The sequence below is a fragment of the Symphalangus syndactylus genome, chromosome 19 (genome assembly GCF_028878055.3).
Source record: "Symphalangus syndactylus isolate Jambi chromosome 19, NHGRI_mSymSyn1-v2.1_pri, whole genome shotgun sequence".
Taxonomy (NCBI): Eukaryota; Metazoa; Chordata; class Mammalia; order Primates; family Hylobatidae; genus Symphalangus; species Symphalangus syndactylus.
The window spans coordinates 70138885-70163565 of NC_072434.2; the positions used below are offsets into that span (position 1 = coordinate 70138885).

The 24681-nt window shown below is 39.8% G+C and overlaps 1 protein-coding gene across 7 annotated transcripts in view; it reads right to left on the reverse strand.

Annotated features, from left to right (window-relative positions):
• The window catches only part of ENAH (ENAH actin regulator), a 167255-nt gene that overhangs the window by 133824 nt on the left and 8750 nt on the right, over nucleotides 1-24681 (reverse strand). For 2 of the 7 annotated variants that reach the window (XM_063613367.1, XM_063613365.1), the window contains exons 1-2: nucleotides 22597-22756; nucleotides 21763-21788 (exon numbers count right to left, since the gene is read on the reverse strand). The exons of 3 other annotated variants lie outside the window; for them this stretch is intronic. In XM_063613367.1, coding sequence (XP_063469437.1) covers nucleotides 21763-21788; nucleotides 22597-22650 — 80 coding nt within the window. In that variant the 5' untranslated portion in view covers nucleotides 22651-22756. Of the gene's footprint in view, nucleotides 1-21762; nucleotides 21789-22596; nucleotides 22757-24681 lie in introns of those variants that run through there. 2 more of the 7 variants (XM_055234307.2, XM_063613369.1) reach the window with 2 other exon arrangements.

The following is a 24681-nucleotide window of genomic DNA, read 5'->3' on the forward strand; positions in this document are numbered from 1 at the left end:
CTACTAGCCCTGATTATAACACAGTTCCCACAGAAAGATATGTGCTAAGCTCCTACCAAAAATCTGATTTGAAAGCTGGAACTATCTGCAATTAAGATGTAATGTGATCTAGTATCTCTGAATGCTTTTTAATGTGACCGCTACTGGTTTCAACACTTCATCACTAGAAAAGTACCAGGCCTCGCGCGGTGGCTCACACCTGTAATCCCAGCACTTTGGGAGGCCAAGGCGGGTAGATCACAAGGTCAGGAGATTGAGACCAGCCTGGCCAACATGGTGAAACCCTGTATCTACCAAAAATACAAAAATTAGCTGGGCGTGGTGCCGCATGTCTGTAGTCCCAGCTACTTGGGAAGCTGAGGCAGAAAAATCGCTTGTACCCAGGGTGTGGAGGTTGCAGTGAGCCAAGATCAACCACTGCACTCTAGCCTGGGTAGCAAGAACAAAACTCTGTCTCAAAAAAAAAAAAAAAAAAGTCCCAAGCCTCTAATACAAACCCACTACTTTTCCATGCAACTTGGGATACTTGATTCATTCTTGTTTTCACACAATTACCAAATCTGGAGCCTCAATCTCAGCCTGCTACTTTCTATCAGATCTATCTTATTTTCTGAAGGTATGTTCACTTCGATCAGATCATAAGCTCCTTAATGTGGAGATAGGGCCGGGTGCAGTGGCTCACACCTGTAATCCCAGCACTTTGGGAGGCCAAGGTGGGCAGATCACCTGAGGTCAGGAGTTCAAGACCAGCCTGGCCAACATGGTGAAACCCCATCTCTACTAAAAATATAAAAATTAGCTGGGCATGGTGGCTGGCGCCTGTATTCCCAGCTACTCAGGAGGCTGAGGCAAGTGAACTACTTGAACCTGGGAGGCAGAGATGGCAGTCAGCTGCCATCTCGCCACTGCACTCCACCCTGGGTGACAGAGCTAGATTCAAGAAAAGAAAAAGAAGTGTGGAGATAGTCCTTTGTAGTCTTTGAAAGCCTCCTTCCTTATGGTGATATACTATCATTTGATAAAATGTGTCCCGAATTAAAACAAATCTCCTTGGGAAAATCCTCGCCCATGTCCACTTGCCTAATCATCTTTTTAGGAGTGACAATGCTATCATCCTATTACCAAATTCCAGAACCTTGGTGTGACCTTTCACAACAACCATTCTCATTATACTTATCACCCGTCTGACTCAGTATGGCCATGGGAATTACTTCTTTAAATCTATCTCTTAATCAACCACTAAGATTATTTTACATATACACCATAAGGGCCCAGTCACTCAATCTCCCAGATTCTTCATTGGCTTTTGTTAACTGCATACATCAAATACAAACATTTCCCACCTGTTACATGGACCTCTAACTGAACAAATCCCAAGCAGTCACTCTTAAATTTACCATTTACCTCAGCACACAGCTTCAGTTTCACCTAATCAGAAATTAAGTTGCTCTCTGTGACGTACCTATCCTCCTTCTCAAAGCTCTACTCAGTCCTTGGAGACAGGAGTATTTGCCTTGGAAGAGGAGAGACCATTGAGAACTCTCTGTGCTCTCTTTGATTCTCATAGCCCCTCTCTTCATAGCTCTCCCTTCGAAAGAAGCTGAAAATGTTTCTAACATGAAACAATCTATGTACTATCATCTTAGATGTGTAAACAACACGTTTTTAACATGCCATTGCTCAACTCTTGAAAAAGTCATACTATTATTAAGACCATGTAACAACATGGAAAAGTGTTCATGGTTATGTTCATTGAAAAAGGACACCAAAGGTTATTATACATATTGAGTGTTAGGCTTATGGAGTGATGTCCCTTCAAATTTCTGTTCATATATTTATATATTAGGAGTGATGGATATGTTTGCTATCTTGATTGTAATCTTAAATATGTGACATTTATTGTATGTCCATTATACCTCAATAAAGCTGTTGGCCAGGCACTGTGACTCAAGCCTATAATCCAGCATTTTGGGAGGCTGAGGCAGGAGGATCCTTTGAGCGCAGGAGTTCAAGACCAGTCTGGGCAACATGGCAAGACCCCATCTCTATTTTTTTAAAAGCTGCTAAAATGTTATAAATTGTATTAAATATTTGATAAGCTATGTGTCTTAGTTGTTCCTGCTGCTACAACAAAATACCTTAGACTGAGTAATTTATAAACAACATGAGTACACTGCTCACAGCTCTGGAGGCTGGGGAAGTCCAAGATCAAATTGCCAACAGATATGGTGTTTGGTGAGGGCACACTGTTCATGGATGGCACCTTCTATTTGTTCTCATATGGCAGAAGGGCAAAAGGGGCAAGCTTCCCCGACCTAATCACCTCCCAAAGCCCCTACCCTCTTAATACCATTACCTTGGGGGTTAGGTTTCAACCTAAGAATCTTGGGACCATAGCACTGTGGCAGAATGACATAACCACAAGCCTTAAGCATGTAAGGGCAGCTTATAAGAGCTAGGAGATAGGGGATCCAGAGAGTAATTTGCACCAGGAAGTAACTCGAAGGATGGATTTCAAAAGGAAAAAACTAGAAGCAGTGAGGGGCACAGGGATAAGACATAAAGAGAAATCCTCCACCCCACCACCCCCACCATGGCCCAGTTTATAGAACCTTCTCAACTTGAAGCAGAAAAACTGGCAAGTTAAGGCTTTAAAAATAGGGGAACTTTTTATTACAGAAAAGGTTCTGGATTATGCTAAAATGCAGAAGAAAGGCAGCTAGAATTTTTCAAGACACTAGAGTTCTTACTATGGATTTAAGAGATCTCTGAAAAAATAGGCTTAGAGAAAAATAAAACAAACGTGGTTTTAATTCTGTGTATAATTAGCAAAGTAAATTCATTCCTTTGTTTTTCTAAATTATGTTTCCCAATTTTTCTGTTTGGCTTAATATTGGTAAAAATGCTTCCCCTAAGGCTGTTAGATTATAGGCTATCTCATTTATGTTGTTGAGCTCACTAACCTGGTGACTGAGAAAAGAAAAAAAGAAATTAAGTCTTTATCAGCAAAGACTCATAATTTCACTTGTATATTCAAAAATATGATAATACTTCCATTAACAAATTTTTCTTTTTTTTAGATTCAGGGGTACGCAGGTTTGTTACACAGGTACATTGCATGATGCTGAGGTTTGGGCTTCCTGCCCCCCAAGTTGTGAACATAGTACCCGATAAGTAGTTTTTTTTGTTGGGGTTTTTTTTTTTTGAGATGGAGTCTCACTCTGTCGCCCAGGCTGGAGTGCAGTGGCGCAATCTCAGCTCACTGCAAGCTCCGCCTCCCGGGTTCACACCATTCTCCTGCCTCCGCCTCCCAAGTAGCTGGGATTACAGGCGCCTGCCACCACGCCCGGCTAATTTTTTTCTTGTATTTTTAGTAGAGATGGGGTTTCACTGTGTTAGCCAGGATGGTCTCCATCTCCTGACCTTGTGATCCACCCACCTCGGCCTCCCAAAGTGCTAGGATTACAGGCGTGAGCCACCGGGCCCGGCCAGTACCCGATAAGTAGTATTTCACTCTTGACTTCCTCTCCTGCTTTTGGAATCCCCAATGCTTATTGTTCCCATCTTTGTGTCTGTGTGTACCCAATGTTTAGCTCCTACTTATAAGTGAGAACATGCGCTATGTGGTTTTTTGTTTCTATATTAATTTGCTTAGGCTAATGGCCTCCAGCTGCAAAGAACATGATTTTGTTCTTTTTTATGGCTGCAACAAATCTCTTGAAAAACATAAAAACTTTAAATACTAAAAGCTTCATAGGTTAGGTACAGTGGCTCATGCCTATAATTCCAGCACTTTGGGAGGCCAAGGCAGGAGAATTGCTTAAGGCCAGGAGTTCAAGACCAGCCTGGGCAACATAGCAAGACCCTGTCTTCAGAAAAAAAAATTTTAAGATTAGCTAGTAGAGGAAGAAAAGAACAAAGAAATACTTTAAAAATAAATATGGCCAGGCATGGTGCCTCACACCTGTAATCCCAGCATTTTGGGAGGCTAAGGCAGGCAGATCACTTGAGGTCAGAAGTTTGAGACCAGCCTGGCCAACATGGTGAAACCGCGTCTCTACTAAAAATACAAAAATTAGCTGGGTGGGATGGTTGGCGCCTGTAATACCAGCTACTTGGGAGGCTGAGGAAGGAGAGTCCCTTGAACCTGGGAGACAGAAGTTGCGTGAGCCGAGACCACACCACTGTATTCCAACCTGGGCGACAGAGTAAGACCCTGCCACTAAATCAATCAACAAATAAATAAATAAATAGATATTTTAAAAATAAATAAAAATTCCCCAGGTGTGGTGGTACATGTCTGTAATCTTAGCTACAACCTGTCCTAGACAACGAAAGGATGCTCTGATCTCAACACTGGACTCTATCCACCGGGGATGAAGAAGCCAAGATTAAGGTCCCCTAAAAGGAAAATACCCCAGGATTCTGCTTGTGTTATCTGTCACAGGGTTGATTCTTCCCAGGTCACAATCTTACATGGTTTCTACATCACTGCATCACCAAATAAGTGGGAAAGCTAAGGACTAAGTGCTCACCTAACCTGGTGGCATGTGAAATGGCTCACCCCTTAATGTGACAGATAGCTCATGGTAGAGAACTGCGGTCAATAATGGGGATGTCGGATGTTCGGAATTCCAGTGTCCCTATTCTCACACATAACCTGTTCCTGAAAAGCATGTAAAAGCAGACGAGCTGAGCGATAGGCTTAATTTCAAAATGGGTTTTCATTCCAAGAGTCAAAAGATAAGAAAAATCCTTAGTTAGGCTATGAATGTTTAGTTTTAAAAGCTAGGGTATAAGCAATCACTTAAAACAAGATAAAGTAAATATGAAATGCAGATAAAGTTAATTTTCTTAAATTCTTAGCTCAAATTCGAGTCTTCTTGGCATACCTAAAGCAATATTTAGCAGACAAAAATAATTTTAAAAAAACTGCTCAGAGACTTTGCAAGAAATGAGATGTTGTCTTACCAATTTTCTTTAAGAAATATCTTAAGACATAGTTGAACTCCTGCCTTTTCTTCTTTTTAAAAAAAGAAGTCTTGTAAGCTACATTCCTCCACAAACTCTATGGTCCTGTCAATATAACAGATCACTAAAACAGTCAACATGTTTCCTGTATTTTTGTTTATTTTTTGAGATGGAATTTCGCTCCTGTTGCCCAGGCTGCAGTGTAATGACATGATCTCAGCTCACCCCAACCTCTACCCTCCTGGGTTCAAGCGATTCTCGGCCTCCCAACTAGCTAGGACTACAGCCATGTGCCAACGTGCTCGGCTAATTGTTTGTATTTTCAGAGAGACAGGGTTTCACCATGTTGGTCAGACTGGTCTCAAACTCCTGACCCCAGGTGATCCACCCACCTCGGCCTCCCAAAGTGCTGGGATTATAGGCATGAGCCACCACACCTGGCCTCCTGTAGTTTTTAAATATAACTTCATTTTGCTATTGTCCTCTTTAGTTGAATTATCATAGTAGATATCCATTGCCAGCATTCCTTCTTCCATTTTAGAACTCTGTTCCTTCTACCCATTGGTGCCTACCACAGTACCTCATCCCCCATTAGAGAAGAAGGGACAAAGATGCAAGTCGGACTTTACCAGTCTTTTTCAGGATTTTCCTCCCTGAAGATTACAGGAAACATCCTTTGACTCTCCATTTATGAAAGCTGGAATAATGGGAATCTAGAAAAACCATGAAGAAAGACTGCAGGGAAAAAAATAAAGCTAAGCAAATATGAGAGAGTAACTCCTATTTAACCAAAATGGTCAGCTCTGTTCTCATCCTTGAGGTCCTCAAGCTGCCCTAGCTCCAGCAACTCTCACTTTGACTCTACCAGGAGAACTAACTTGAGTTTCTATCAGTGCCAACAAAAAAATCTTGTCTGATAAACAGTCAGCTGAAGTACAAACTGGGTATCGTTCTACTGAGGTTAAATGCTACCGTTTGAATGTATGTGTCTCTCCAAAATCCCTATGTTGAAACTAATCACCAAGGTGATGATATTGCAAGGTGGGGCCTTTGGGAGGTGAATATGTCACAAGGCCTCCAACCTCGTGAATGGCATTTATGCCCTTAAAAAAGAGCTAGGCCCTCCTGCCTTTGCGCCTTCTACCACATGAGAATGCAGCAACAAGGCGCCATCTATGAAGCAGAGAGCAGCATTCAACCAAACATGGAATCCCTTGGCAACTTAATATTGGGCTTCCCAGGCTCCAAAACTGTGAGAAATAAATTTGTGTTTATAAATTACCTAGTCTAAGATGTTGTGTTATAGCAGCAAGAACAGACTAAAACACCAAAGAATTACCACTTTTGGAAAACCAAGTGACTTCCATCTTTATCTCAACTGTGTTAGCATTAACATTTCCTTTCTTCTATTCTCTACTCATTTTTATAAAGGCAAAACCACAATAGCGTTCAAATAAATACACTACAAAGGCACTGATACTAGTGAAAATGAGCTGAGTGGGCAAGTTGTATCACCATGCAGTACAGTTCAAATCACTGGCAGCTAACATATGAAACACCAAACTGAGACAGAGGAATGGTATTTCATGACACAAGTACATAAAACACATAAATAAAATCCTCTAGTGAGAATTTTTGTTCTCAGTCATTGGGAAGGAAATAGGTAAACTTTCTTCTGGCCTATCAGAAGAAAAATTACGGGCTCTACAGTTTACAAAATGAGAAAGACAGTTTTAATACAATATGTCTTAAATTGATATTATTTATAATTTAGCCCCCTACATTATTTTTATGGTTGAAACTTTGGGAAAAATGTTACTGAAACACCTAAGTATAAACTTGTATGAAAATATCACAATATCCTGATTTGGACACATGGTATTTAAGGTGCCTATTAGTTATACAAAGAGAATTAAGGTGCCAGCTTATTTATCTAGGGCTCAGGAGCAAGAGCTACGTAAAAAATAAATCTAGGAATAAGCAGCACACAGGTTGTAAAGCCTAGGGAGTGAGTAACACTGTGGAGGAGGGGAAGTCTGATGGGGAGAAGAAAATGAAAAGGGAGGAAAGGAACAAGAGATACAGCCAATGAGATAAGGAGAGAACCAAGGGAGCTTAAAATCACTGCAAAGTGGCTCAAGGCCAGAATGGTCAACTGTGCTGAATGCTGTTATGAGGCCAGAGGAGACCAGATAAGACCTCCGTGTTATCAACTTTCAGTAGGAATGGTGTCCCCTGACCCTCCTTCTATTCAGAGAGAAAATTATCCATCCATACTTAATACTAAATTATCTAACAAGTTCTTAGGGAAAAGCTACTTTACCTCCAGACTTGTTAATGATTTTCTAGCTAAAGAAGTAGCAGTAGCCGGGCGCGGTGGCTCACGCTTGTAATCCCAGCACTTTGGGAGGCCAAGGCGGGCGGATCACGAGGTCAGGAGATCGAGACCATGGTGAAACCCCATCACTATTAAAAAAAAAAAAAAAAAAGAAGTAGCAGTGACTCAGGCTACATCTAATTAGCACCCCTGGACAAGGTGGCTACTGAATGTAACTTTCAGATGCCTCCAGACACACCAAGCCCAGTGGAGGAGTAGAGAAGAGAGTCAAACCTACCCCAGCTCTCAAGGGAAATGTCATGTGAAACATACATTGTTTTGTCCCCTACCAACTTATAAACATACACTGTTTTGTCCCCTACCAACTTATCAAAATAATTAAGGGGGCTGAAAAGCAGAAAAAGGCAGTTACTTCATGTTTCCAAAAGAATGCACCTTAACTGGGCAAAACAGAATATAAGCAGCTGAAGGAGCAAAAACTGGTAAACTAGGCTTTCCTTCTTTCTAATCCAATCTCAACCACGATTATAATTCTGGGTGTAATTCAGGATAGAAGCCCAGTAGAGCTGTAAATCAATTCTTCTTAGATTTAAAGGTCAGCATCAAAACATTCCCTCCTATTGCTGGCTGAGGTGAAATGGACACTCCACATATTTGCTGGCTGGCATGAAAACTGGTACAACACTTTTGGAAAGCATTTTGGCAATAGGATTCAAGAGCTTTTAAAACCGTTTCTATTCCTTCAGGGATCTAATACTATTTCTGGAAATCCATCTTAAGGAATTAGTCTGCAATTAGGAGGGGAAAAAAAACCTTTGGGTTCATGAAAGCATTATTCATTACACAAAATCACTGTGAACCACATAAACAGCCATTTTAAAGGAAGTAGGTAAATTACAGTGAAATATGCAACTAATAAAATTCTAAGTTTTTAAAAAACATAGAAAATGCAAAACATATCAAATGAACAAGGCAAAAAATGTATCAAGTATAATCGCACATATATAAATGCACAAAAATAAAAGGAGAAAATTTTTTTAAAGGATGGTGCAACTAGGCCGGGCGCGGTGGCTCACGCCTGTAATCCCAGCACTTTGGGAGGCCGAAGTGGGCAGATCACCTGAGGTCAGGAGTTCGAGACCAGCCTCAACATGGAGAAACCCCATCTCTACTAAAAATACAAAATTAGCCGGGTGTGGTGGTGCATGCCTGTAATCCCAGCTACTGGGGAGGCTGAGGCAGGAGAATTGCTTGAACCTGGGAGGTGCAGGTTGTGGGGAGCCGAGATCACATCATTGCACTCCAGCCTGGACAACAAGAGCGAAACTCCATCTCAAAAAAAAAGAAAAAAAAAGATGGTGCAACTGTGAACAGATATGAAAAGCAAACTGACTATAGAGTAAGTCTGGTTGAGCAAGACAGAAATATGCGCCAGGCGCAGTGGCTCACGACTGTAATCCCAGGACTTTGGGAGGCCAAGGCGGGCAGATAACGACGTCAAGAGTTCGAGACTAGCCTGGCCAACATGGTGAAACCCCTTCTCTACTAAGAATACAAAAATTAGATGGGCGTAGTGGACAGTGCCTGTAATACCAGCTACTTGGGAGGCTGAGGCAGGAGAATCTCTTGAATCCGGGAGGCAGAGGTTGCAGTGAGCCGAGATCACACCACTGCACTTCAGCCTGGGTGACAGAGCAAGACTCTGTCTTGAAAGAAAAAAAAGAAGGCAGGGAAAGGCCAGGCACTGTGGCTCATGCCTGTAATCCCAGCACTTTGGGAGGCCAAAGCAGGTGGATCATTTGAGGTCAGGAATTCGTGACCAGCCTGGCCAACATGGTGAAACCCCGTCTCTACTAAAAATGCAAAAATTAGCCAGGTGGTAGTGGAGTACACCTGTAATCCCAGCTACTCGGGAGGCTGAGGCAGGAGAATTGTTTGAATCCGGGAAGTGGAGGTTGCGGTGAGCCGAGATCATGCCACTGCACTCCAGCCTGGGCGACAGAGTGAGACCCTGTCCCAGAAAAAAAAAAAAAGTAGAAGGTGGGGAAAAAAAATCAAAGAAGGAAAGGTAAGCTCTTTAAAGAATGGTAGTAGAGATATTACGTGGCAGAAAAAAAGCAGAGCCTGCAAAAACTCATCCCTATTCATCAACTGGGAGTTAAATGACTCCTTGAAATGTTTTTCTCCCTTTTTACTCCTCCCTATTGCTCTTTATTCTAAACTGCCGATACTACAATTGACTCCAGATTATTCATGAAAAAGAAGATCATAAATTTAGAGAATACTAAGTAGATGATCCAATGCCAACTGGCTTTAGTCTTTGGATAGCATCATATTAAAATTCTCTAACAACAGTGTACCTTCCTATTTATATTAAATAACCAGAAAATAATTTGCATTCTCTATTGGAAGGAATGGCATGAAAAATGGTCCAGAAACAAACTGAAAAAGGAAAGTAAGTCCTTTCTATATAATTAACCATAATATATATAATTTCATATACAAATAACACAATATAAAATAACATAAACTGCATCCTTTTGAACTATTTAGAAAAAAAATGTCTAGAAGATTGCAGGGATTTATAGCCAATCTAAATTCGTTAACAGTCCAAAATGCTATTAATCTGTATTAACTTTACTTGGAAAAGCAACAGAAAGTAATTTTTTTTTAAATCAATGCTCTTACCACTAAACAAAAAAGAAAGTAATTCCAAAAGAGGGTAACATAGCATAATAGTTGAGAGCACAGAAGAGTTGGACTGTTGGTGTTTGAATTCCGGCTCTACTAATTACTACTTTTGTGTTCCTTTTTGTGCCTCACTCTTCTCATTTGGAACAAAAGTACTTATCATACATATAGGGTTCTTATGAAGATTAAATGAATTAAAGGATTTAGAAGACAGCCTGGACTAAGTTACTAAACGGGATGCAAAAGGTTGTTATCCAGGAGATGAACAGGTGATGTTTGCACAACTATGTGAAACACTCGAAATGGTAAAAATGGTAAATTTTGTGTTATATACATTTTATCACAATTTTTAAAAGGCTATTAGCCATCACCCATTTGCTATAAAGGCATTTTAATTTCTCCTGGCAGAAAATAAATCATCATACATGAGACTCCATACAAGTTTAAGGTTCCTATTAAAAAAACTTTATCAATAAAAGGGTTTTTTTGGGTTCATGTTTTTCAAAAATAAATTTTAAACTAATATGATGTGCTTACAATAAACTTCTGATGTTCAAATTATACAACTTGAATTCTCAAGCTAAAATTTACTCTTTGGAAGCTGGCAATATTACCCCTGTTACAGTAACAAAACAAAAATACACTGCTCTAACCTGAAACAACTTGGAAACAGATCTATAAACCCTTTGAACACTAGCATTTTATTGTATCTTCTAGTAAGTACAGAAAGGCTTCACAGACCTTAAATATAACCAATTACAAATAGCAACAAAAATTTTTAAATGCTTGTTTTAAAATAAAACCTTGCAAACTAGCCCCAAACCACTTCTCTCAGATTACAAAATGAGCATGTGGTGAAAAGGGACAGAGAATACCAATTTACTATACCCTATACTGACTGACAATTTTTGTTGCATAGCAACAAGATTCCGCAGTCTGAAAACAGCACAGAACTCCTTTTCTTGATTTGCCAAGCCACAATTAACCCCACCAAGGCTGAGAAGTATGCAAAACAAATCTGTATAAAGGCCAGGCACTTTGGCTCATGGCTGTAATCCCAGAACTTTGGGAGGCACGTGGATCACCTGAGGTCAGGAGTTTGAGACCAGCCTGACCAACATATAGTGAAACTGTCTCTACTATATTAAAAAAAAAAAAAAAACTTAGCTGGGCGTGGTGGCACACGCCTGTAGTCCCAGCTACTTGGGAAGCTGAGGCAAGAGAATCACTTGAACTCAGGAGGCGGAAGTTGCAGTGAGCTGAGATCACACCACTACACTCCAGCCTGAGTGACAGAGCAAGACGCCGTCTCTCAAAAAAAAAAAAAAAAAAAAGAAAAAAAATTGCATAAACTAATATCCAATATTAAAAGTCTAATGATATAAATTCTAAAACTGTAAAATCACAAGCCCAAATTCCAGCCTATTTACAACTTGAAAGTATTAATATGCCTTCACTCTCAAAGTTTCTCCATGTACCAGCAAAAAGTGCCAGTGCTCATTTTTGGACTACATTTCTTTTGAAAGCATCATCTGCAAGAGTTAGTTGTTTTGTTTTGTTTTGTTTAATCCTAGGTAATAGCATGCCCACAGATTTTGTTTCATAATTTTAAAGACATCATTTGATTCTTCCAGTTTATTTTCTAAAAATTATAATTTATAAGAGACTATAATGTCCTAACAGTTTAAGTTTTCTCCTACTCACAATTTGTACTACTTTTACGGATTGCCTTTGTAGGTAACTAGTAACAACTCACAAAACGTTTTGGTTTTTTCACAAAATTCTACTTCACCTAGAGAACAAAAAACAACATTGCAATTATTCTTGCTGTAGCTTTAAATACTTTCATTGTTTAGAGGTTTCCTCCTTTATTTTGAGAATGTTAAATGGCTGCCAATCTCCGCCTAAGAAACAGATTAAATAGAGAAAAAAATCTATGTAAAACGGTGGTTCTCAGCTGGGTGCAGGGGCTCACACCTGTAATCCCAACACTTTGGGAGGCCAAAGCAGGCAGATCACCTGAGGTCAGGAATTCAAGACCAGCCTGGCCAAGTGGAGAAATCTCATCTCTACTGAAAATACAAAAATTAGTTGGGCATGGTGGCGGGCACCTGCAATCTCAGCTACTCAGGAGACTGAGGCAGGAGAATCTCTTTAACCCAGGAGGCGGAGGCTGCAGAGAGCCAAGATCGCACCATTGCACTCCAACCTGGGTGACACAGCGAGACTCCGTCTCAAAAAAAAAAGGTGGTTCTCAAAATTTCCAAAGATGAAAAGACCCTTTAACTTCATGAATAATTGTTCTACTTTTAATACTGTATATGTTGACTGAAAAAATGTGATTTAAAAGCACATTAAATTTGCAAGCTTTTAAATGAATCCATACATTATCAGAAAAGCATCTACATATACTTGAAATATAATGCATGTAAAGGCTGGCATCTTTTAATTACAGACAAATCTTGCTATACCTAGGGATTCAACTATTCTTTAAAGGAATGGCGCAGATGCCTCCCAGGGCTCACAAACTGGAAGTCATTAATCCACTGGAAAAGTTCAAATTATTTGGAATAAAACACTTAGGGTAAGGTGCATATAGGCTTGGAAATGAGACAAAGCTGGGTTCAGGTCTAGGTGCCACTACTTACTAACCAAGCAGGCTTGACATTAATGAAGATATGTGCCCTGTATGGTGGCTTACGGACTGGAAGACATAATGTACAGGAAGTATGTGGCATGTTAGTTCTGTTCCTTAACTGTCAAAGTTTTTGTTTTTTTTTTTTTTTTTTTTTTTTTTGAGATGGAGTCTCGATCTGTCGCCCAGCACCCAGGCTGAAGTGCAGTGGCGCAATCTCGGCTCACTGTAAGCTCCGCCTCCTGGGTTCACGCCATTCTCCTGCCTCAGCCTCCTGAATAGCTGGGACTACAGGCACCTGCCACCACGCCTGGCTTTTTTTTTTTTTTTTTTTTTTTTTTTGTATTTTTAGTAGAGACGGGGTTTCACCATGTTAGCCAGGATGGTCTTGACCTCCTGACCTTGTGATCCGCCTGCCTCTGCCTCCCGAAGTGCTGGGATTACAGGCGTGAGCCACCACACCCAGCCAACTGTCACTCAAAGTCTTAAACACCCCAGCCCAACTGCCATATTTCCTACTGCTTCCAACACAAACTCCAACATGAGACTTGAGACAGCATTGGATGTGATCTTAAGGATGAAAAATGAAATTTGAGAAACAGCATTGAAAGGTAAAATAATAAGAGGCTACAGAAGGTATTAAGAGCAAGGACTTTGGAGTTATGCAGGACTTAGATCTGAATTTCAGCTGTCATTTATCTACTGTATGACTTCAGCCAAGGATACTTAAGTATCCTAAGCCTTGGTTTCCTACACTATAAAACAGCAATGACAACATGAATCTCATGGCTTATTCAAATCTATTAAATGAAATGATCCATGTGAAGTTGCCTGGCCTATCTTTAAATATTCAACAAATAATATCTATTAATATTACTTATCAAAGTTATCATATATAATTGGTTAGACCACTTAATTTGCACCAGATGTGAACAAACACTACCCAAAGGTTAGCCTCAGAGATGCTCTGGTCTGTGGTGAAGGACTTATACCCTGTGGCAGGCATGTTTTGGATATTCAGCTATCAGGCCTCTGGATTAGTAAGGACATTTAATATCAGGTCTTTGGAACTCAAAACCTAATCTTTAAAAATAAGTTTATTTTAAGTACTTGCAATAAATTAACAATGAAGTACCTCAACTTCTTCAAAAGTGTTTTTTTTTTCCATTTGACTATGTTAAAATTCAAAAGCTGATTTGTTTTCTCCAGTCAGTTCCAATTTATAAATGAGCTTATGATTTTTAGGATACAAACTGATTTTCTTTCTTGAAACTGCTTATAAATTGTGGCTGGCGCACTAGGCTAGCCTATTAAAGTCTAAGCAACCAAGCAGATATGTGCATTTTGTAATAAAAGTAGGAAACGGCAAGAAAGCCACCTCATCTCATTTACACGTAAAGCATTTAAGAGTTTAAAATATGTTGAACATATTTTTTAAAATGTGTAACTTATACAGTAGTTGCTGACATGTTACAGAATTTAAAGAGGTTCTTCAAGAGTGATTTTAGCCCTCATAAACATCTGGCAGTGTGTAGAGACATTCTGGTTGTCTCCTCTGGGAGAGAAAGGTTAAGGGGTGTGCTACTGCTATTTGGTGGGTACAAACTAGGTATACTGCTAAACATCCCACAATTCACAGTACAACCCTGTAACAGGGAATTATCTGGCCCCAAACATCAATAGTGTTGAGGTTGAGAAACTCTGAAAGTAGGCACTGATGTTTTAAGAAAAAAACACTAAACTCTCTTTGAAAAGACGTGGGAATATCATTTCCCTAGCATCATTTGAAAAGATTATCCCTTCTCTCAGGAGAAAGTTCTTGTTACCGTCACCAAAAATCTATTGAATGTGAGGGTTTATTGGGCTCTCTATTCTATTCACTGGTCTATAGGTCTGTCCTTACTATGCCTTTACCTGTTTTGATTACTGTAACTGCAAAGTTACGTTTTGAAATCGGGAAGTGTCTCCTCCAACTTGGTTCTTTCCCAAGATTATTTTGGCTATTTGGGGTCCCTTGAAATTCCACATGAATTATTTTTGCAAAAAACTCCATTGGGATTTTGATAAGGATTACATTGTGTCTGCATATCAATTTAGGTAGTACTGTCACCTTAACAATATCAAGTCTTATCAAATAAAGTCTTAACAGTATCAAGTCAATATCAAACTCATGAAGACAAAGTCTTTTTATTTATTGAAGTCTTTTCTTTCAGCAATATTTTATAGTTTCAGTGTACAAGTCTTTTACTTTCTTGGTCAAATTTATTCCTAGGTGTTTATTTCTTTAGATGCTACTGTAAATGAAATTGTTTTTATATAAAATTTATTTTTAAAGAGACAGTCTATGTTGCCCAGGCTGGTCTCAAATTCCTGGCCTCAAGTGATCCTCCCATCATAGCCTCCCAAAGTGCTGGGAATTACAGGAACAAGCCACCACACCTAGCCTGAAATTGGTTTAATTTTTTTCAGTTGTTCATTGTAGGTGTATAGAAATAACTGGTTTTTGTGTGATGATCTTGTACCTTGCAACTTTGCTGAATTCGTTCATTAGCTCTAGCTGCTTTACTGTGGAATCTTTGCATATATTTATTTTTAATGTGTGCATGCATGTCTCCCTCTGTATCTGTCATCTGAGACAATTAGTTCATCTGACTAATGAGAGAGATGAATGAGATCATTGTGGTCCATACTCAAAGAGGAAACTCAGGAAAGAGGTTGATATTGAAGTCCTAACCCTCATGACATCACAATGTGACCTCTTCTACAGGCAGGGTCTTTGCCGATGTAATTAGTTAAGATGAGGTCATACCGGAGTAGAGTGGACCCCTTAATCCAATATGGCTGGTGTCTTCATAAGAGGAGGAAAACATCAACTGAAGAAAGACAGGAAAAGACAGCCATGTGACTGCAGAAGCATGAGACTGAAGTGATGGACCTACAAGCCCAGGAATGCCAAAGACTGCCAGCAAACCCAAGCCAGAGAAAGCAATTCTGCCTCAAAACTGTAACACAGAAATCCTCCTGTTTGAGTTTCCAGTTTACTGACCTGCTCTGCAAATTTCAGACTCGAGACGCAACATCAATTCTTGCCTGAGTTTCCAGCCTGCCTGTTGGCCTTACAAATTTCAGACTTACCAGCTCCCATAATCATGTAAACCAATTCCTTTAAATAAACAAATACTGGTTCTGTTTCTCTGGAGAACGCTGGCTGATAATGATGGGAGCATTTATGAAAACAGGGGAAGAGTGGATGTGGAGGTCACAAAAAATTAACTGCCTACCTCAGAAGTGTACCCAGGATCTGCATAAATTTATGTACTTATAAAGTTTTTGTAAAGCCCTTACTGTATTAGTTTCTAATTTTAGTAACTTTTTACAGACACAGAAAAAACTAACAGTCAATATGTTAAAGGGAAACAGAATTGCTGATTGGGTGACAAGATTCTTATTTTGTATAGCATTTCCAGGCAGGAAAAATAAAACCAAATATATTTGATGTCTTGCCTTTACATTTTCCAGTACATACTGAAAATTTTGGTTAAAATGTTATACTATGACATCTTCACTTTGTCACTTACCAAAACATACTATGTACAATATAAAATTGTTTAAAGTACTGTCCCAATACCTTTATTAAAAATCAGATGATTTAGCTAAAGAATAAAATGAGGGTGCAGTGACTCACAGCCATAATTCCAGCAAATTGGAAGACTGAGGTGGGAGGATCGCTAGAAGCCAGGAATTTGAGACCAACCTGGGCAACACAGCAAGACCCTCATCTCTACAACAAATAAAGAATAAAATGAGAAGGCCGAAAACAATCAATAGTCATGACTTTAGTTTTTTAATTTATTCAAAAGTTATTAAAAGTGTCTCATTAAACCCAGCATGATATAAAGTGTTCAGAGAGATGTGTCATGAGCTGATACTCCATTTTTTTAAGGGAAAAATGTATGTATGACATACCAAAAGAGCTAGTCAACAGACTATGAAAAGAGAGAGACTCAGCCTGGAACGATCACTAAAGACAAACCAGAAGAGGAAACTAAAGCAAGAATGAGATTGACGTGAGCACAGAGAAGGCAGCTTTCCAGAAGACAGAGAGAATAAAAGTAATGAAACCAAAACTTTACTGGTACCTTTGGAAAACAATAAACAAGTATTCTGAAGTGAATTCACATAGCGATTATTGAAAGGCACTGCTGAACTGTTTCTCGAGGGCCCTGAATGCCAAGTTAAGACATCTCTTCTGTGTGCCCCAGGGTGCAGGGGAAGGTTTTTTTCAGTAGATTGTTTTTTGTTTTCTGTTGTTGTTGCTTGGTGTGAGACAGGGTCTCACTCTGTCACCCAGGCTGGAGTGAAGTGGTGCAATCTCTGCTCACTGCAACCTCTGTCCCCCACGTTCTAACTATTCTCATGCCTCAGCCTCCCGTGTAGCTGGGATTATAGGCATGCACCATCATGCCCAGCTAATTTTTGTATTTTTAGTAGAGACGGGGTTTCACCAGTTAGTCAGGCTGGTCTAGAACTCCTGGCCTCGAATGATCCACCCACCTCAGCCTCCCAAAGTGCTGGGATTACAGGCGTGAGCCACCATGCATGGCCTTTTTTTTCCCAGGGGAAAGTTTAGATAGGATGGCTGACCACATGGGAACCACACATTATGAAGGGAAGGTAGGGTGACAGATCTAGGGGGAGAACTTGTAAGTAATGCAAATAACCATTCTATGTCTGGGTGCTGGTTTTTAATTTAAATATTCATCTTAAATTATAAACATCATTTTGAAATACAGGTACTCTAAGAATTTAACTGGCTATTTGCTTGCAGAGTACCTAAAAAACAGAAACTTTCATATTAAAAGTTAAAAAAGGCAGGTGCCTATAGTCCCAGCTACTCAGGAAGCCGAGGTGCAAGGATGGCTCGAGCCCAGGAGTTCCAGGTTGCAGTGAGCTATGATTGTGCCACTGCATTTCAGCCTGTGTAACAGAGTCAGGCCCTGTCTCAAAACAAGAAAAAACAAGCAAGCAAGAAGGAAAAAAGGCAAAACAGCATTCAGAAGCTTGAATTTTATTTTTTGTTTTAATCTCATGGTACAACACAAAGAAAACAATAAACAGAATATGCCCAATCCATAAAAACTCTAACTACATTATGGCAAATCTCAAAACAAGGCAATGAATTATTAATCCCCTTTTACAGAAAAAGAAACTAAGGTTGGGAAAGTCAAGGTCTCACAGCCAGTAAATAGCAGAATGGCTTTGAAGTCAATGCTGATTCTATTAAACTTGACTAACTAACCCCAAAATGCAAACACCTTGAAAAAAAAAGCAGCCTAAACCTTCTGGACTCAAGTGATCATCCTACCTCAACCTCCTGAGTATAGCTGGGACTAATATTATTTTTTGTATTTTTTGTAGAGATAGACCATGTTGCCTAAGCTGGTCTTGAACTCCTGGGCTCAACTGATCCACCCACCTCAGCCTCCCAAACTGCTGGGATTACGGGCATGAGCCACTGTGCTCTGCCAGCTCTTGAAAATTAATGCCTCCTCCCCCACTAAACTGTAAGTCTAAGGTAATGGGTCATACCTATGCACATTTTTACTTTTTTGTAAATTATTGTTGAGGATTTTTCTTATTGGGTCATTTTACTTACTTTAGAATCACTGAGAAAGTAAAATCATGCAGGACTTAGGCCATAATGAGGAGGAGCTTGGTGGAGCTTGGTCTTAATTCCAAGAGCAATGGGAAGGCACTGAAGTAGTTCAGACTCAAGGCTGAGCTGATCAAATCTAAATTTCATAAAGACCTAATGGCTCACAGCTAACAGATTGCATAGGAGTAATAGACCAATGCAATAAATTAGAGAATCTAGAACAACATATATGTAAAAATGTAATACAGAACAAAATAGGTACAAGGGTCTTAAAATGAAAGTTCATTATCAGACACAGAAGTTGCCAGGGAAGCAAAAGTATTAACACAAAAATATCCACTAATGAACTAAACATTTATAGTATCAGTCCCCATTAAACATCCCTCCCAAAGCAGCATTAGCCTCTATGTCACGCCATTTCACCTTCACCCTGTCAGTCTCTCAATGATTGACAGGTTATTTCAATTACAAAGCAACACAATGCATATCATCTACAAAGTGAAAGTGCAAACATTCCAAAAGATGTAGGCCTTTATGAAGTCACTGAAAATGATGAAAACTCTTTACAACGCAACTGAAAAAAATGAGTATTTGGAAAGATACTGACTGGGAAGCGGCATGAGGGAACTTAATGGCCTAAGTGTGTTCTATATCCAGATCTGGTTGGTGGCTACACAAGTATGTATACATAGTAAAAATTTACCAAGCTATATGTATACATGATTTATGCATTTAGCTATATGAAAATGATACCTTAAGAGAGTTGTTGTGGTTTGAATCTTGAAACTCGTGTTGAAATTTAACTGTAACAGTACTAAGAAGTGATTCGGCCATGGGCATTCCACCCCCATCAATCGATTAATACCATTATGATGGGAGTGGGTTAGTTACCACAGGAATTCAACCTCTTTTTTGTTTTCAGCATACACCATCTTGCTGTGTGACGCCTTCCACCATGTTATGAGACAGCAAGAAGGCCCTCACCAGATGCAACCCCTTGATCTTGGACTTCTCAGCCTGCAGAACTGTGAACCACATAATCTCTTTCCTTTATAAATTACCCAGTCTGTGGTATCTGTTACAGCAGCACAAAATGGACTACAGTGGGATTAAAAAAACACACACGCACACAAGAAGGATGGTCCTACTTCCTCCAAGAATTACTGGGTCTGAATATGAATCCTGGAAGCCCTATGGTCTACTTGTTACCAATATAAAGATGAGTGAACACCAAAGATGGCAAAATGTACCTGTGTCCCCAAAGACATCAGTGACCCACTGACTAGTTTGTGTGAAGCCTATCCTACCTCTGGACCTCTAATTATATGAGATAAATTTTCTCAATATTTAACCACTTTAAGTCTTACTTAAACAGTTACTTGGAGCTGAAAGCATTTTAACAGATTGTAAATTAATAACTGGAGAACTAACAAAGATGAGATTACCAGGAGGTCAAAAGAAAATCTGAAAATCAAAGTAAAGTTAGGAAAACTAACAAAGCCCTTGAATATTTTGGCAAAAAGGACTGTCTTTATGATCATACTGCAAAAGTCCATCATAACATGGATAGTTTCATGTGATCTTACAATTTTCTCAGAAAAAATATGTAAAATTTTTTAAGCAACCAACACTTGATTCATTCTTCTTTCATTCTAATAATTTAACACATAGTTGCAACCATAACATGAATGTTTTCATAATTTTGTTTCATTTTTCAAGATTAAACCCAAATAAAGCCTTTTCTCCCCACCCCAACTATGTACTATTATCTCTGAAATGTTCTAGGTCAATTCATCCTACAAGATCTTGTTCTTATGCCTATTATTTTCAGAAAATAAAGACCCTCTAAACAATGAAATCACAAGGAAAAATAAATTACTCATCCACACATTAACATTTGGAAAATTCAAATATAAGCTTCAGTTCAAAAGTTAACCATTATAAAGAGTTATGTATAAGAGCTTACTGGTTAAAAACCATGGGCTCTGGAACCAGACTGCCTGAGATGGAATCCCAGTTCCACTGTCTACTAACTGGGTGACCCTGGGCAAGTCACTTAACTCTCTGTGGCTTAATTTCCTCATCTATAAAATGGAGATAACAGTTCTATCAGTGTTAAATGAGTTAATAAAGGTTTCAAACAGTAGTACTCAATAACAGCGATTACATTTTTTTTAAACTCTAGGCCGGGCGCAGTGGCTCACTCTTGTAATCCCAGCACTTTGGGAGGCCGAGGCGGGCGGATCACGAGGTCAGGAGATCAAGACGACGGTGAAACCCCGTCTCTACTAAAAATACAAAAAAAAAATTAGCCGGGCATGGTGGCAGGCGCCTGTAGTCCCAGCTACTCGGAGAGGCTGAGGCAGGAGAATGGCGTGAACCCGGGCGGAGCTTGCAGTGAGCCGAGATTGCGCCACTGCACTCCAGCCTGGGCGACAGAGCGAGACTCTGTCTCAAAAAAAAAAAAAACAAAAAAACTCTAAGAAAACTGAAGAATATAAATGCCAACACTGAAATTAAGTTAATGAGCAAAGGAAAAACATTTTTAAAAACACAAGCTTTGGCCGGGCGCGGTGGCTCACGCTTGTAATCCCAGCACTTTGGGAGGCCGAGGCGGGCGGATCACGAGGTCAGGAGATCGAGACCACGGTGAAACCCCGTCTCTACTAAAAAATACAAAAAATTAGCCGGGCGTGGTGGCGGGCGCCTGTAGTCCCAGCTACTCGGAGAGGCTGAGGCAGGAGAACGGCATGAACCCGGGAGGCAGAGCTTGCAGTGAGCCGAGATTGTGCCACTGCACTCCAGCCTGGGCGACAGAGCGAGACTCCGTCTCAAAAAAAAAAAAAAAAAAAAACAAACACAAGCTTTACGGTTTAAATACAAGTACATACTTTTTTTTTTTTTTTTTTTGAGACAGAGTCTTGCTCTGTCGCCCAGGCTGGAGTGCAGTGGCGCCATCCCGGCTTACTGCAAGCTCTGCCTCCTGGGTTGACGCCATTCTCCTGCCTCAGCCTACCAAGTAGCTGGGACTACAGGCACCTGCCACCACGCCTAATTTTTTGTATTTTTAGTAGAGACGGGGTTTCACCGTGTTAGCCAGGATGGTCTCAATCTCCTGACCTAATGATCCGCCCACCTCAGCCTCCCAAAGTGCTGGGATTACAGGCATGAGCCACCACACCCGGCCAAATACAAGTACATACATTTTAAATAAAATTAAGACAAAGAAAAATGAGAACAAATGTACTTATGATTAAAAAAAAAGCTAAAAGTATATTATATATGCTTTTATATGATGTCTATATAGTAAAAAATTATGGATTTTACTTCTAAACACGTAAGAATTTTTTTAAAGATACCATGTCAAACCTATTAAACTAGAAACTAAGCCAAGCACTGTGATTCAGTAATCCCAGCACTTTGGGAGGTCAAGACAAGCAGATCACTCAAGGCCAAGAGTTGAAGACTAACTTGAGCAACACAGCAAGACTCCATCTCTAAAAAAAAAGAAAAGAAGTTTTTAATTAAAAAAAAGAAACCAATGAGTTGCTGCACACTTCACTAAAGATAAAATTTTAAATCTTAATATATGGAGGAAAAAAAGAATGGAAAACTCAGTGTTACAGAAGATACAAGGTTGAACATGGTGGCTCATGTTTGTAATCCTAGGACTTTGGGAGGCTGAGGCGGGCAGATCAGGTGAAGTCAGGAGTTCGAGACCAGCCTGGCCAACATGATGAAACCCCATCTCTACTAAAAACACAAAAAAAGCTGGATACCGTGGCTCACACCTGTAATCCCAGCACTTTGGGAGGCCAAGGCAGGCGGATCACTTAAGGTCAGGAGTTGAAGACCAGCCTGGCCAACATGGTGAAACCGTGTCTCTACTGAAAGTACAAAAATTACCTGGGCGTGGTCTCGTGCATCTGTAATTCCAGCTACTTGGGAGGCTGAGGCAGGAGAATCACTTGAACCCAGGAAGCAGAGGTTGCAGTAAGCCAAGACTGCACCACTGCACCCCGGCCTGGGGGACACAGCAAGACTCCGTCTCAAAAATAAAAATAAGAATAAATACAAAAAAAATTAGCCAGGCATGGTGATGCACGCCTGTAATCCTAGCTACTCAGGAGATCGAGATGGGAGGACTGTTTGAACCCAGGAGGCAGAGGTTGCAGTGAGCCGAGATCACATGACTGCACACACTCCAGCCTGGGTGAGAAAGAGTGAGACTCCATCTCAAAAAAAAAAAAAAAAGAAGAAGATACATACAGTAAAGTTTACATTATGACCACCAATGAATCGCACCTCTTGATCTGTCCTTGTGTAATCTCCTCCCCCACTGACTTTGGGCTTGACCATATGACTTGTTTTGGCCAAAGAAACATAAGCAAACAGGATGCAAGCTGAGGTTTGATAAGAGCTTTCATACTAGGGCACGCTGTCATGAGGAGGCTGCTACTGTTAAGCGAGCGATGAGGCAGAGGGATGGGATAGACACACCAGATGAACCTAAGTGAAGGAAAACACACGAATGAGTCCAGGTAAGAAGAGCTGCCCAGCCAATCCGTAGCACATCTGTAGTCTCAGCTACTCAGGAAGCTGAGGTGGGAGGATCACTTGAGCCCAGGAGTTCGAGGTTGCAGTAAGCTATGACTGTACCACTGCACTCCAGCCCGAGTGACAGTTTTACTAGGCTTTGAGATGCTTTGTTAAACAGCAGTAGATCTCAGATATGATATATGTATAGGCACTATGAAGAGTTAATATCCTATTATAAATCATTAGAAGAAAAACTACACATCTCATTGGGAAAATAGAAAAAGCATATGAACAGACATCCACACAAAAATAAAGATGCCCAATAAACAGAGACCCTACAAGTAATCAAAGAAATACAAATTAAACCAATGAGATAACACCTTTTGCCTATCACATTGGCAAAGATTAAAAGACCAATAATGGCCTGAGCTGGCCAGAATGTGGGGTAACTAGAAATCTCATCTACTCTTGCTTATCTGGTAATGTGTATCAAAAACTGATACAACTCCCTTTAGTCATTTTCTTTATTATTCACTTAAATACTTACTGCATACTCCCAGAAGTCTGTGCTGGGAACTTGGAATGCGCAGCCAGGTCATGCAAGACCTTAATAATTTTGGTTTTATGACTAATTGGGTTTTAGTCTAAGATGCCATCGAAGGCTTTAGATGGGAAATAACAATATCTGATTTCCACTTTAAGAGTATTCTGAGTGATGCATGAAGAATAGGGGACACGAATGGAAATGAGGAAACGCTAATAGTTCAGGTAAGAGATAACAGTGGCCTGGACTTGAGGCAGTGAGATGGAGAGAAGCAAGTGAAGGTGACCTGGTAGGACAATGATAGACGGGATACAGAAAAGTAAAGAAACAAAATAAAAAAAAAAAAAAACAGCACTACTTCTTGATTTTACTTCTAGGAATGTATCCTAAAACAGTATCAGATATGTACACAAACACATATAACCAAAGATGTTCACAGCAGTGTTTTTTATAATAACAAAAATAACGGAACAAATCTAAAAGTCCATCTTTAAGATTTAAGTAGACAAAGTCATCCATCCAAAGCAATGGAATATTATGCAGTCACTTAAAGTTACGTAGCTATATAGTTAGGAACAAGAATTACTGGCTGGACACAGCAGCTCATGCCTGTAATCCGAGTGCTCTGGGAGGCTGAAGCGGGAGGATGACTTGAGGCCAGGAGTTCAAGACCAGCCTGGGCAACATAGCAAGACCTTGTCTCTACACAAAAATCTAACAATTAGAGGGCATGGTGGCGCACATCTGTAGTCTCAGCTACTCAGGAGGCTGAGATGGGAGGATCGCTTGAGCCCAGGAGTTCGAGGCTGCAGTAAGCTATGATTGCACCACTGCACTCCAGCCTGGGTGACACTTTAAGACCCTATTTAAAATATAAAAATAATAAAATGTAAAAAGTATAGACATTATAAATATGGAAAGGGACGAGCTACAAAATACACAATACAAATATAGTATAATTCCATTTTTAAATAGTATAATCTTTTTATATATAATCATATGCACATGCACAATGATGGCTGCAAATGCACTACAAAAAGTTTAGAAATTTACACATTAAAATATTAAAATACTAGATGGCTTGGATTTAACATTTCATAAATAAATGTTTTATACTTTCCATGCCTTCTAAAATCTGTTCAAAATCTGTACTACTTTACAATGGAAGGAAAAAAGTAATTTAAAAAAATACTGACCAGACATATGGACAACAGTAATTGATTTATTTTTCTGAAAATACTGCAAAGACCACAATTAAGTAGACTGTAAGTAAAAGTTTTAAATGAAAACTTAAGATACATAAATCT